The sequence below is a fragment of the Echiichthys vipera genome (assembly GCF_963691815.1).
Source record: "Echiichthys vipera genome assembly, chromosome: 6".
NCBI lineage: Eukaryota > Metazoa > Chordata > Actinopteri > Perciformes > Trachinidae > Echiichthys > Echiichthys vipera.
Window position 1 is genome coordinate 10775703 of NC_139831.1, and position 14632 is coordinate 10790334.

Sequence of the window (14632 nt, forward strand, 5' to 3'; positions counted from 1 at the left end):
CTTGTCATAATGTAATTAGAGATATCCTTTTTAAAAAGTTGACAAAACATTTAATCCAAATTCTGTATGGGGGTGTCTGGTGGTGGAGTGTTTAAGATTCATTGCTATAATTGCGACATGCCTGGTTTGAATCCAGCCCATGGCCCTTTTACTGCATCATTCACCCTCTTTCTTTTCCTTTGTTTCCTTGACTGTCACTGTTAAAATCATCCCATAAAACAAGGATATATGAATCTTGGAGCAATGAGTAATACATTTATAATATCTGAAACTTTATTATCTGAAAATATTTCCGATCATAATCTCAAATTATGGCCCCTCCCAATCAGATTTAACTGCAAATATTGAGAGTATATCTGATAGGTAATTATAATTAGTCAAAATGCATTTGCAGATGTCAAAAATGGTTGACATCTGGCCTTCAACTGTAAAATGTCACTCAAAGAGACCCATACTAGCCACTTAGAGATGCAAAATGACCACAAAGAGACACAAATCGACTGCAAGGAGACACAAAACAACAACAAAAAAGAGTCAGCAACATCCCAAAGTCAGTGTCTGGCTCCTATGTCGGAGAGACGGTGGGGCCTTTTGCATGTCTGTGCTCAGGGGCCCATTGTCTCAAACCTGTCAAACCTTATATACTATACCAGTATGCAAACTCTAGCCCAAAAAACAGCATGGGAACTCTAAATGCCTGCCTGCTGATCAGGAACAAAACAAAAAAGAATGTTAAATGAATATTCAACTTGTTACTTAAACTGTAAAGAAATGTTCCAACACATTCAAAACGTCAACTGAACTTAAAAAAAAAAAAAACATCAATTAACAAAATAATTTAAAGGTCATGTTGTGTGCTTATTGCCAAAAGCCATTTCTCAGCTCAACAAGGACCTAATTAAAGTAGCAACACCTGCACATAGGCTCCTTCCCCTGTCACAGTTGCATTTGCATTAAGCAGCTAATTACAAGTCAATACATTCTTGTACACTGAGGGTATGTGAGCCATACAGAGTGGTATTTATGGAGGCACGTCTTTTTGATGACAACTGTTTGTGCTGACACCTGTCCCTATAGATCAATACAGTAATGGAACTCCTTGGCAAGAAGGCACACCATAACACAGATTTCCCTTTCATTTTATCCCCATACACAAACAAAAGTTGCCAACATAAGTCAGCCATGACAGTCTCTTCAATTATGTTATGCGGGCGAAGAAAGGAACATGATGGATTGGTGTCAAAGCTGTGGGGAGCCATAAGCCAGACAGAAAGCACGGGCTGCCCATCTGTCAACAATCTCAATTAACCACTGTACAGATAGAGGCACGCTGCTCTTTTATGCAGCGCTGTGAAAAAAACAACAAGGGTCTTTATCACGACGGTGGGCGTGATCCCAATTTTACAAAGAGAAAAGTGTGTATTTAAGTGAGCTGGATTGGTCCATCCATCAGCGGAGGGGGGTGGGGGGTGCGCGGGTTGGTGTGGGGGTGACAAATTGAAATCTGACATTTAGAGCCCCAACGCCTTTGCTTGCTGGCACTGATATGAACTGTAGCAAGTGACAAATTGTTTGTATCAGGCCTGTCCCTGGGTGAAGCCTCTGATAATGTTTAGGGTTGAAATAGCCCCTTTAGACATTTCACTGAAAGGTCAGGTTTTGTGTTTATTAATACTCCTTCTTTTTTTTTACATACAGCCAGCAATGGGGACGAGGATTATTGTCACAATCTGGGTTTGTGCCACCTCATGAATACTGCATCATTTGCTCTGACTCCTCTCAATATCAGGAAACAAGGAGTTATGCACAGCAATGACACACAAAGATCACAGAAGGGAGGTTTAACTGGGGCACTCAAATAGTGTCACCCCTGTACAGTCTTTTGTGCCTCTGTACAATCGTTTAAATAGCTGTTTTCATTAGTAAATAAACAATTCACAGCTGTCTCCTTAAATTTCGACAAAGCATTACAATAAACACAAAACTTATCACTCTCTCTGTGTGTGAGAAGATCACTGACAATTTCACGAGGAAAAACATCCTGGATTCATTTGGTTCTGTAAGCAGGGTGTCTGGGTACAGCTAAATTAACAAACCTATCTGTTATTCATTTAACGTCTGCACCAGACAAATTAGTGTCTTGGATCCGGAGCTAATAAACAGCTTGAAGTGACGTCGATATGTACATAGTCTTAGATTATTGCTGATTGTGTCTATGGCATTTTTGATTAGCCTGGCTCCTCAGGGAACAGTGGGGTAAATTAGGCCATTTTCTTTCCATCGTATTATCTGTTTGAATACAAATAGAAATCCTGCGTATCTGGTTGAGGATCTTGCATGAAGACACAACTTTATATTAGGCACAACATGATGGTTCACTTCCTCACTTTACCGTTAAAGGCCCTAACAAGAAATACTATAGTTTATCTAGGAATAATCCTTTATCTGTGGCTCTCAACAAGGCTATAATACAAACCAGGTAGAGCAGCTGGCTACCACAGGGCCCCAAACCTCCAGAGGACCCCAAAAACCACAGATTTACTGTGGCAACTAGTTTGTCATCCCTGTGAAGGGAAAACCATCAATCTATATTTGTTGAACAAAGCTGAAGACAAGGCTGTTTTTCTTCACTGTTTGGAGATACATAGATTTCACAGCACAGCAATGTTGTGGTAATTTGACTAATGGAATAGGCGTCATCTGACTTGAAATGGGAATTGATAAGCTTTTATTGATACCAATGCCAGTATCGATTCTGCTCATCGGTCTGATTCTTTATCGATTCCTTGCTAAAAAGGTAGAAAAATATTTCAGTATATTGCTGATGTTTCAACCCTTACTTGAAAATATAATTATACAAACTGTACAAGCTACACTGTTTCTTAATTGTGTAATGACGCCGTGCTTTGGACTGTTCCTTCCTCTCCGCCATGACTCCTTTCGTGTTGTTTTCCAGCAGTGTAGACAAATGAGTTTGAAGTCACTGATTTGCGATGCGCAAATGTGAGAAAAACATGCTGGCGTGGATAAAATAAATTGATAAGCCTGTAGGTGTAGGATTCCATTTCCAATACCAATTTGTTACAGGTTCTCTGGACCTGGAGCCAGTTCTCGTTTCCCATCCCTACATCTGAGCATACTATCAGCTGAAATAAGAAATGTTTTAAAAGAATATGACAGCTTTGGAGATATGCTTGGACTTGTTGTCACCGTGGGTTGCCAGTCAACCAGCAAAGATGTTAGGAAGTCGCACAAGAACTCGGAGAGCCACTGCTCCTTTTTATAGAAAGGAGCCAGTTGAGGTGGCTCGGGCATCAACTTACGACACAGCAAACTTTGGGCCATGGTATACAGACCTTTTCAACGGAATTCCATTGCTAGGCAACAGCCTTGTTCCTTGTTAACTTCCTATCAGCTGATGTCATTCACATTCACTGCAACAGGAAACAAACTTGGACACATTTAAAATGTTTATGTTTACAACTTTGAAAAGGGCTACAGGGAACGACTCATTGAGATTTCGGACACTACACTTCTTATTCTCCTTGAGGAAAACACAACCATGTTGCATTGTGGTATACAGGAGTAAAAGGAAAGTTAGCCTTGCAATGCAATGAGAATTCGAACACCTCTTTAAAATGGCGAACACACTAGTGTATAGTGCACCATTTCTGTGATAGGGCACGGTTTCAAACACAGCTTTTGTGTCAGTTGATGTGATGATGTTGAACTGGGACACATTTATAATCTTTATGTATGCAACTGGGAAGTGGTCTATTGCAGTGTGAACCCTGGGCAGAGGTGAACAATGGGATAAGAGAATGCAATGTGAAAAGCTTAATGCACACAGAACCTTTGCATTTAAAGGTTGAATATGGAGAATGAGCAGAACACGGCCATCTAGTGCCTCAAGATTGTAGTCGCAACATTAGAAAATATTTCCAGCACTCAGGTTGCCATGTTCGTCAGACCCGGCCCAGTGGCCTACAGGAGACCGGAGTCTGTTTGAGCCTGTTTGAACCCATCCCCTCCAACAAATCATGCCTAAAAACAAGTATTGCAGAGGAGTTTGACTGACAGTTACCTCTAACCATTAGCCGTTACCGTTAGCCGTTACAGCTTAGTAAACAGGAAAGTTAGCTTACCGATCAAGGAGAAACGTAGCCATTTCGGCGTGCGTTTGAATGCTGTTGAACTCATTTATCTCAGTCCATCGAGTGAATTCTTGGCCTATATTGACTCTCATTTCTGTCAGTCTCTGGTCACTCAGCTGCTGGGACAAATAAAGCCGCTGCTGGATTGGCAAACTCCATTTCACCTCCATTTTTTCAAGTGCCAGCCTACAGTAGCTGCACCAAACAACAGACAACCCTGGCAACCCGCAATGCCAGCCACTATTGGCTGGTAAAGTGTAAACAGAACGTGACAGAAAGTCATTTTCAAATCTGTAAAAAAATATATATATATTAAATATGAATTCAGACTAAATGACAACATTTTATGGAAAAGCAATTCCTCATAATGCCCTGTGGTCGTATTTCTTTAAGAAGAAAGATTCTATACCAATTTTACTAACAATAAATAAAACCGAATATGTCTTACTGTTGCCCTTTTTGCTGTGACATGATAATTACCCTGTCATGACATGTCAGCTGACTCATGTCGTCACCCAGTGGACCTTTGCGCTTCCTGGTTTATAGCGGTGAAACGCTATTGGACAGTTACAGAAGCATTTCGATTCTATTGGTCCATATTTACGTCAATAATCCAGGAAACGGGGGAGGGGCGGGCTGAACGCTGTATACACGAGGAAATAGATCCAATGAATCCAAACGCACTCGCCTTTGTGCTTGTGCTGTGTGAAGTCTCTAGTTTTAAAAAATGAAAATGCACAGAGCCGTGTGTATGCTCGCGCTCATCGCATTACTCAGCCCAGCTGCTGAAGCGCTGGACAATGGTCTCGCGCTGACACCCACAATGGGCTGGCTGCACTGGGAGAGGTTCATGTGTAACATCGACTGTGACAAGGACCCCAATAACTGCATCAGGTAAGAGACATTCGAGCTGCGGTGATCCAGCACAGTCTGACAACATGATGACTGGGAGGTAAAACACAAGGATCAACGTCAGTCAAGTCCTATTGATATGGTCCTACATAAGAAATACTCCAACTACCACTTCAAACATGTTATTAGAAAAAACAAAAACAGTTGTTGATCTGAAATCCCATAAAAGTGATTCAACATTTATGAAAGCTCTTAAATAAGAATAATAATACGTGTATTTTATATAATGCTTTTAAAGGTACTCTGACACACTCCTGAAGAAATGCATTAAAGATAAGTTTAGACCTACTCTTATAAACTAGTTGAGCCGTCGCTGTACAGGAAGTGACAGTATGGTTAACTTCATAAACTAAACAAACAAATCCACAGGGTAATTAAAAACAATAGAAGAAGTAGATTGGTTTCACAAAACAAAATAATATCTTACTTTCATGATTCATCTCAGAATTAGAACCACAAACATAACATGGTCATGATTTTTTCTATGCAATAATTATTTCATAATTGGGATATCTTGTGATTCGAATATATTAAGTTTATAATTGAGAAGCTGTGAAAATGAAAATGACAACAGAGACAGGCTGTAAAAGGAGTGGATATTTGATGAGACTGGGGATATAATGACACCGCCTGATTTGATTTGCCTTTATTTGTTCTTTGGTTTGAGGCACTGCGAGATAATCATGTCAATGTGAAATCTAATAAACTAAATTTGCAAAGCATTTTGTGAACAAGGATTTAAAAGTGTGCACACATTCCAAAAGGAGTATGAAGAAGTAACATGTAAGGTTATATGGTAATGTAATGGATGGACCAGAGAAAAAAGGGAATAAGAAAAAAGAAAAGTGACAAGGACACAGATAAAGAGAAATCGAATAGGGCTGCAAAAAACAAGTTGTTTCAATATCAACCTGCCCATTATTTCCAAATTAACTGATGACTCATTTCAGACACAGTGAAAAATTGCCCATCAATATTTCTTAAAACCCGAGGTGACATTCAAGTCTTGCCTGGTTTGACCAACTGCCAAAACCGAAAGATATTCAATTTACTATAATTAAAGACACGTAAATGCAGCATATCTATGTTGCTATAAATATGTGGGGTTTTTTTTGCTTTAAAAATTATAACAATGAACCAATTATCTAATAGTTGCTGGTGTCTTAATTCATCGTAAAGTTTCAGGTAGAGCACTCTACGTCTACTCTGCTTGAGGTTACTTTACCAGTCCAGCTGCTCTCATGATTATTAGATGTTAAGTCGTAATTAGGGCAGCAACTAATGATTGTTTTCATTATTAATTCAACTGCTAATTAGTTTTCTTGAATAACAAATTAACTGTTTGGTTCATTAAATGGTCATCACGTTTCCAAGAAACCTTTGAGCCCATTTCTGGTAAACGCACAATTTAAAGTGGTGCTTTTGTGTGATTCCTGTGCACGAACTAACTTCCACAGATCAGTTTATTAAATCAACTAATCAATAAATTGACCAAATGTGTTAGTTGACCAAAAATTTCTGAAATCAAGAACAGAAAGAAAAGAAGCAAATCCTCAAATATGACAAGCTGGAAACAGAGCCAAATATTTGGTATTTTTTTCATAAAAATGACTACAACTATAACTTTTTTTGTTTGTTTGGTGACAGCAGAGCACTTCTGAAGTAATTGAAGATCCCACCTCACTTCCTGTGCACAGCAGCACACATTTTTTTCTCCCTGGAAGAGTCTGTCAACAAAGCGTTTAGAGCATCAAATGTCAGCATGTTGGGTGAAATGTTATTGTGTTGTGTCATTCAACAATGAATAATAGAAAAACTGGCAAATGGTTGGATGAAAATAGCATGTATTCGTGTCTGCCATATTGCTCTTGCACATGACATTGAACACTGGCATCTCAGCTGATACAATCGGCCCCGCCTGTCTCCTCCTGTCGCCCTGGCAGTGAGCGTCTGTACATGCAGATGGCAGATGTGATGGTGAAGGAGGGCTGGAAAGATGCTGGTTACGAGTATGTCTGCATCGATGACTGCTGGCCCTCCCACAAGCGTGATGCCCAGGGCCGCCTGCAGGCAGACCCCAAAAGATTCCCAGGGGGCATCAAGAAATTGGCCAACTATGTGAGTAGTAGGTGTAAAAGAAGCATGGAGACTCCGGAACATGTGGTTAATGCCATAATTCCTCCACAGTGATCGAGGATAGACGGGTTCAGATAGACTTAAGGAAAGCGAGAATCCTTCATTTCGGTTATGTCACCAGAGGAGCAAAATGAGAGTATGCACTAGGATGTGACTGCTTTTATTCTAATTCTCAGTCTTAGGGCTGGATTGTGAACAGTATACACAGTTATACAATGGTAGAGCATGTCACATTTAACACATATTCCCACTGATGTGAACTCATGGGGTGAAGTTTGAAGAAATCTGTGGTACAGTGCGTCGAAATTTAGAAATCTTTTACAAATAAAAAGTTTGGAAACCCCTGTTTAAATAACTCGAGGTAAAAGTGATTACACAGTCAGATTACATATTCATCATTATACATCCATCTGAGCCAACCTGCAGTTATTTACATAATGAAGGGGGAAAGGACCAGATGTGGAAGTCATGTCTCAGATTTCATACCAGTGGAAATTTCGCACCTGGAGAGCTAGGGGAGATGCGTAGGCATATTTTGTCTTCGTTAGTAGTATGCAGTTGTCTCTTGAGTCGCAGGCCACTATGACAGGCTGATTCCTACACAGGCATCTTAAAAATGATTTTCACCAGGAAATTGGTATGTTTGGGCCCACTAGAGCAGAGTCGTGAAACAGAAACATCAAGTTTTTAGCTGTACAACATCTCCACCTACTGGTACATCTGCATCACCTGCAGAGAACAAATCTGCACTTGCAAACTGAATCAACCTGTTCAGAACCTAATTATGTTGCCATCAGTCGATTAAAATGGATGGAGAATCTGAAGAGAAACCATGACAATAAACATGTAAAAATTACAATACATACTTTATTTATTTTTCATGAATGGTTAACTCATGATTTATTCACCCATTTGCCAGATCTCCTGACTATTCAAATGGACAGATTGTTTCTAATCATTAAGCCATAGATCTTTCACATAATATTTGACATGCATACACAGTATTGTATATTTGAATACAGTTTAAAAACTAATGAAATGTGCCTTACATTTCCTCCTTGCCTCATGGTCAGCCATGCTTTCATAAAAAGGGGGTGTGGGCTCTACTGCAGTCCACTCTAGATGATGCGTCACGCTGTGATTGACTTTTAACCATCCAATCAAATTAGTTTGGGAATTTGTGTAAAGTGGGATGACCGTAATGATGAATATAAACTTCATAGAAAAGTAGTCCATTGGAAAGGTCAGGGCATCTGTACGGGTTAATTAAAATATATCTCTCTGTTTTAAGGTGCATTCTAAGGGACTGAAGCTGGGGATCTATGCAGATGTGGGGAAGTATACGTGTGCTGGGTACCCTGGTAGTCTGGGTTACTACGAGACAGATGCTCAGACTTTTGCGGACTGGGATGTGGATTTGCTCAAATTTGATGGCTGCTATATGGACTGGACCTTACTGGGAGAAGGTGATCTTTAGTATAATTTAGTTATTCCAACATGGTGACATGGCTGTATCCTCACAGAAGCTGTCAGTTCAGTCCCTCTCGACTGTATATACTTCACCTAAATCAAATGTTACTTTATACTGCCCATTGATATTAATAAGCGTGTAAATACATGACTTAACTTTAAAATTACATCTTAACCAATAATTCCATTTTTGTGCATTCCTCAAAGTCTGAACCTCCGTGGGCTCAATAGACACAGTGTTATATGGGATTTAATCTAACGCGTTGATCTTTTCAAGGTTATGTGAACATGTCAAAAGCACTGAACAAAACAGGGAGAAGTATCCTGTACTCCTGTGAGTGGCCTTTGTACGAGTGGCCTTTCCAAAAGGTGAGAGAGACATTTTCTGTCTTTACACTACTTTAAATTAGAGCTGCAACAATATTATTCATTTTAGTCTTTTTTTTTTCTTCTTCAAAAATGATCATTGCTCTCTGATCCCAGTCCCCCGCCCCCCTTGTCATATTACGTTTATTTGGCTTTTCTTCAAAGCAAATTACAATAAGTGCACTCAAACCATGTTGGAGCAAGAACTAGTCAGCCTGCAAAATGGGAGGTGTATCACTTTAAAACAAATACCTAAAAGCATGTTCAGCACATAAGTGCACATGCTAAGACATGGGAATTCATAACATAACATTTACGTTATTTTCTGTTAGTTGCAGCCTACTTTAAATCTCAGCACATATCAACATCTGGTCTATTTTCCAACATTTAACCCCAAAAACAGTAAAAATAAATATAAAGAATATTTGTTGATTGTCCAACTGCTTGATGACACCGTACATCATGTGTTATACGACATAAAAGAGCATTTCTGTGCCTGCAGCCCAACTACACAGCCATCCGTGAAACATGTAACCACTGGCGCAACTTTGCTGACGTGTACGACTCATGGAGCTCTGTGAAGTCCATCTTGGACTGGACTGCCTCTCATCAAGACATCATTGTCCCCTCGGCTGGACCTGGGGGCTGGAATGACCCCGATATGGTACTCTGCTCGAGCTCTTATACGCTACTGTTTGACCTCAAACTAAGCATACAAGCAGTGGCATCAAGTACCAAGCTGTACTTAGATACAGTTTTAGGTGCAGATTTGTTTCTGAACTAGAGGTCTACTGGCACTTTAAGAAATCATTAGACATTCTTATTTGCTTTCTTGCTGTGATAGAATATAAAGTTATAGATAGCAGCTGAACAATGTAGCTTAACATAAGTCCAAAAAATATTTATTGACATATGACCCAAAATTCACTGCTTAAGCTGACACTCTTGTATTTACATCCTTTCATTTGTATAACCCATAGATTTAAATGCCAGAATTATGAAAGGGTTCAGCTGAATTTATGGTAGATCATTAAGAGCTATTCATAAAAAACAATATAGAAGGTTGCATGCTGTCAGTAACTGTCCCATTTTCTTTCCTTTATGACATTGGTCCATTTCTCAGCTCGTCATTGGTAACTTTGGTCTGAGTCATGACCAGCAGGAGTCTCAGATGGCATTGTGGGCCATCATGGCAGCCCCTCTGCTAATGTCTAACGATCTGAGGGACATCTGTCCTCGCTCCAAGGAGCTGCTGCAGAACAAACACATCATAGCCATCAGCCAGGACCCACTGGGCAAGCAAGGACACCGTAGCGCCAAGGTGAGTGAGAGGTGCAAAATCACCCCCTGGAGTAACAGCTGTCAGCATTTATTTATAGATTTAGTCTCTATATTGAAATGCCAAGTCATTTGTGGTCACCTTGGCAGAGCCTTCGACACAAATTAAGGCATAAACCTACAGTAAATGCAGGTGACGTCATAGTAAGTTTAATTCAGAGTATGACATTGTGCCATTATTGTCAATGTAAGATAAAAGTAACTTGTTCTACAGGTGGACAGTTTTGAGGTGTGGGAGAAGCCTCTGTCTAAGAACCAGCTGGCTATCGCTGTGTTGAACGGACAGGAGATCGGGGGTCCTCGAGGGTTTTTCATCAGAGCGGCTCCTGGCTGGAAGATCTGTGACCCCCAGTGTAACGTCACACAGATCCTGCCTCAGTACAAAGAAATTGGAGTTCAAACTCCGCAAACCAAACTAGTCGTATCAGTCAACCCCTCAGGTACCACTTTACTGACTGTCACTCCCATCAGGAGCGACTCTGCGGGGCTTCACAAACTGTACTGGCGGGACTTGTCTGTGAGCCGCAAACGCCCGCCCACTTTATAGATTTTAAATTAGTTATACACAAACTGCCCACACGATTTTGATCAGTGGAAAATTGATGTTTTGAACAGATGTGAATTTTAAAAAGGGAACATGTTTGTCAATAGCTTGAGTGCCTTTGCACTGTAATGATTACTTAGACCTACTTTTGTGTATGTGGTAACATACCTCATTTATGTTTTTATATCTTGTAAATCTAACTCCCATTTGTGACATTAAAGTGACTGAACTAAAACACTGGAAAATAATTAACACCTGCTGTGAAACATCCGGATTTGCCTGCCAATAGAGCTTAAATTCTTTTAAGTAAAAAAAAAGGGACTATAGTAAACAACCATTTGCTTTCTTAAGATTTAGTGGAGTAATTGTGACCTGAGCAGAGAATAAAGTCACTCTCCTGGGTCTATTTTGATAGACAGGCAGGCCGCACATGCATGTGGCTGTGATGAAATGTTATTTCATATTCTGGGTTGAGAATATTTTAAAGACCAAGTTGACATTTAACACAGACAACAGTAAGACAAAAGAAAGAAATGGCAAAAGTACGTTTTAGCACATTTATTGAAAATAGTGACAACGTCCCCCAGAAGACTTGCTGACAGTTTAGAACTGGATGACCTGGCCCTGAAAGAGAACAGATTAAAACTTTGGTTAAATGATGCTTAAACAGAGTTAAACAGATGACTCAGAGAGGAAATATAATCTACTCTGGAGACTATAAATAATTTCCATCAGATTTATATGGGAGGTTTTTAAACAGTTTAATGACGTTTTCACATCTGTTGGCTTCGCCCTAAGGCAAATGTAAATTGACATTTTACTATAATCCAAAGTTTGGGTAAATGTTGCACTGTTGAGTTGGTAAAGGTTTTGAAAATCAGTTACAAATGTGCTACAATGCCATGCGTATTCCATTCATCAAACGTGGGACTGTCCAACTTCAGGACTTACCGGCTAAGCAATGGTTCTTGGTTTCGCATTTTCATATAAAGGTGCTACCATTGCGTCAAATTAGGACAATTTTCCTTGAAATTATGTCCTTACTATACCCAATCCACACCATAAATTCAGAAGTGAGCGCTATATTTGAGAGCTATAAACCACTAGACTACATTTTATGATTGCAGGGTTAAAACTACAAATATACACATTGGACAACTAGACCCATTCATGATCACTGATGAGGTGGGCATGACTAAATACAGTGGATGCATTGTTGCATTATTATCATCCATCTTTTATTTAACTATATTTAACAATTATAACATGTATGACCAGTATGCAATGTGTACCACTATCATGCAGCCTAATTCAACACCACGTGCCTTTTTGGGGGGGAAATAAACTACTGCAGTTTAGATATTATTTCCTATATTTTTTCATCTTAAGTGACTTGATTATAATCTAAGTAAATGCATTTCTGGCCAGAACAAAACTACCCTGCTTGATTGCAAATTTTGCTCGACACAAAATTGTATAGTACAGTGTGATCTCTCTATCATAAAGTTTAGAAATTACTCAAAAGCGTGACAGCTACTACTGTTAAGTCGGGGAACAGTTGTGAAACATCCCGCACTAATAAATCTGTTAGCTTAATTACTTTGTATTTAACATTGTCAATTTCTTCAACTCCCGTTATAGAATTGGATGTACACACTGGTTAACATACAGAGATGTGATTAAAGCTAAATGAATTATATGCTGTAACATAAAAATCTATATGATAGTGCACTCCACTCCCTAATGTTTTACATATTTAGCTGATATTTTGACATTTTTGCAGTTCAGCATAATATTAACATCTAAATTTGACAGCTGTCAAATCAAAACTAGCTTTTATATTATGGTGATGGGTAATGAAACCTGAGTAGGATTTTAAAAGAAATCAAAAGTTAAACATTTAAGTCAAATGTCAGTGAAAACCAAATATTACAGGTAGACCACTGTTGGCCAGAGGATGTAGCGAGTGATTTTGGAATGAACTACAGACACTATAAATTTTACCTTTACAATTTATAATGCATTATAAAGTGCCTATGAAATACAAACCACTCTGTAAATGCACATGCTAACAGTACTTAATGAAAACTCAATGACGCCTACCTTTCTCTTCTTGTCACCACCCAACTCGAAGTGCTTGCATCTTTTGATGGCCAGCATTCTCTTGGATCTGCAGTTGGGCTCCACACACTCAAGCCTCAGCACAATCTTCTTGGTAGTCTTAGCCTAAAAGACAATATGTTATAGAATGATTTCAAAAAGCCCCAATAAAATACTTATGACAGATCTAACAGCACTTAAAAAAGCTGAGCTTACCTTTTTCCTGAAAATGGGCTTTGTCTGACCACCGTATCCACTCTGCTTTCTGTCGTATCTCCTCTTACCTGCAGAACATATTCAGTTCAACTACAATTCACGACGGTTCGTTTAAGATACACATAAAACCACTCATAAATAAAGGATTGTTTACCCTGTGCATAGAGGGAATCCTTTCCCTTCTTGTACTGGGTAACTTTGTGGGGCTGGTGCTTCTTGCACTTCTTGCAGTACGTCCTGCGGGTCTTCGGGACGTTCACCTGGAAAATAAATTCAAACAAATTTGCAATAAACCTGGAGGCAGACCAATCAAATATGTTAAGCTCAATGTTGCTAACAATTTGATACATGCAAAGCTGATGAATAAGGTTAAAAGGCCGCTGTTAACATATGAGACAACTGCTAAACATTAGATAAGATAGAACTTTATTAATCCCAAAGACTTAAAATGCAGGAAAATACAAAGACAATGGCATAACGAGAGAAATTAAGGTAAAATATAAAAAAAAAGTGTCTAAGGAGTTAAATGAAAATTTCAGCCGATGTAATAGAAGTATTGAACACGATAACGAACATGTAATTGGCGTTTATTCGGTAAACTGGCTGGCTAAAGGGGAGCACAGTTTCAAACTCCCAAGCTTTATCGATATCGTGTCTCGTTTATACATTTTGTAAATGCAAGTGACGTCAGCCAGTAAGCTAACATGTTAGCATTGTAGCCATTTTAGCTGAATTCAATGCTAAATGTAACCTATAAATGTGTGACACTGACAAAAATAACGCATGAGAGGGCTGTTGCTCGCCAGAACAGTTACTTTGACATTTAACATTAATGTGTCTTAAGTTAAATGCTGGTCTAAGTGGACGTTAAGCGTCGCAGCAGCAGCATTTCACCACCAACACATCAACCACGGTTGAACAGCAATCTAACCGTGTAAAATGTACAAAATGTGTTCAATACTGCCATCGTTACGTGTATCAAAAGATGTTTAACATATCTGAGTCAACTGGACACAGTATGTGTTCTTTAATCGGCAAGATTGAGTTTGATTCTGTAAAATGTAGTCGTGAAACAATTTCATACCATGGCTGCGTCCCGATGCAGAGGAAAAGAGGAAGGCTAAGGCCGGAACCACTTCTTAATGTACCCGTGAGCAGTGACCGAGCTGTACAGCCTGCCCCCTAGCGGCTGGGCGTATCAGGAGGACTACAGACAGACAACCAAAGAGCTCAAAGTGTAAGTAAATGCAGGGAAATATGAATTTAGTCTTTGTAATAAAACAATTCAATGAGCAGACTTTCCAATGCCGGCAGAAATTAATTTGTTTATCTCTTGTCTCAGCAGTACTGAAGCAGTAGACTGAATAAGAAACCCCTCTAAGTAAAAGTGAACACG

At 39.3% G+C, this 14632-nt stretch overlaps 2 protein-coding genes across 2 annotated transcripts; one reads left to right on the plus strand and one right to left on the minus strand.

The window, feature by feature from the left end:
• Positions 1–4843: 4843 nt before the first annotated feature.
• On the plus strand, positions 4844–11031 carry gla (galactosidase, alpha). The gene is made up of 7 exons (XM_083915853.1): positions 4844–5048; positions 7010–7184; positions 8494–8668; positions 8950–9041; positions 9541–9702; positions 10162–10359; positions 10591–11031. The coding sequence occupies exons 1-7, from the start codon at positions 4882–4884 to the stop codon at positions 10921–10923; spliced, it is 1302 nt and encodes a 433-aa protein (XP_083771979.1). The 5' UTR covers positions 4844–4881; the 3' UTR covers positions 10924–11031.
• A 432-nt stretch (positions 11032–11463) lies between these two features.
• rpl36a (ribosomal protein L36A) lies at positions 11464–14365 on the minus strand. The gene is made up of 5 exons (XM_083914841.1): positions 14321–14365; positions 13391–13496; positions 13237–13304; positions 13024–13146; positions 11464–11544 (listed from the first exon to the last, which is right to left on the minus strand). Exons 1-5 carry the CDS (start codon positions 14321–14323, stop codon positions 11524–11526), a joined length of 321 nt encoding a protein of 106 aa, XP_083770967.1. The 5' UTR covers positions 14324–14365; the 3' UTR covers positions 11464–11523.
• Between the last annotated feature and the right edge of the window lie 267 nt (positions 14366–14632).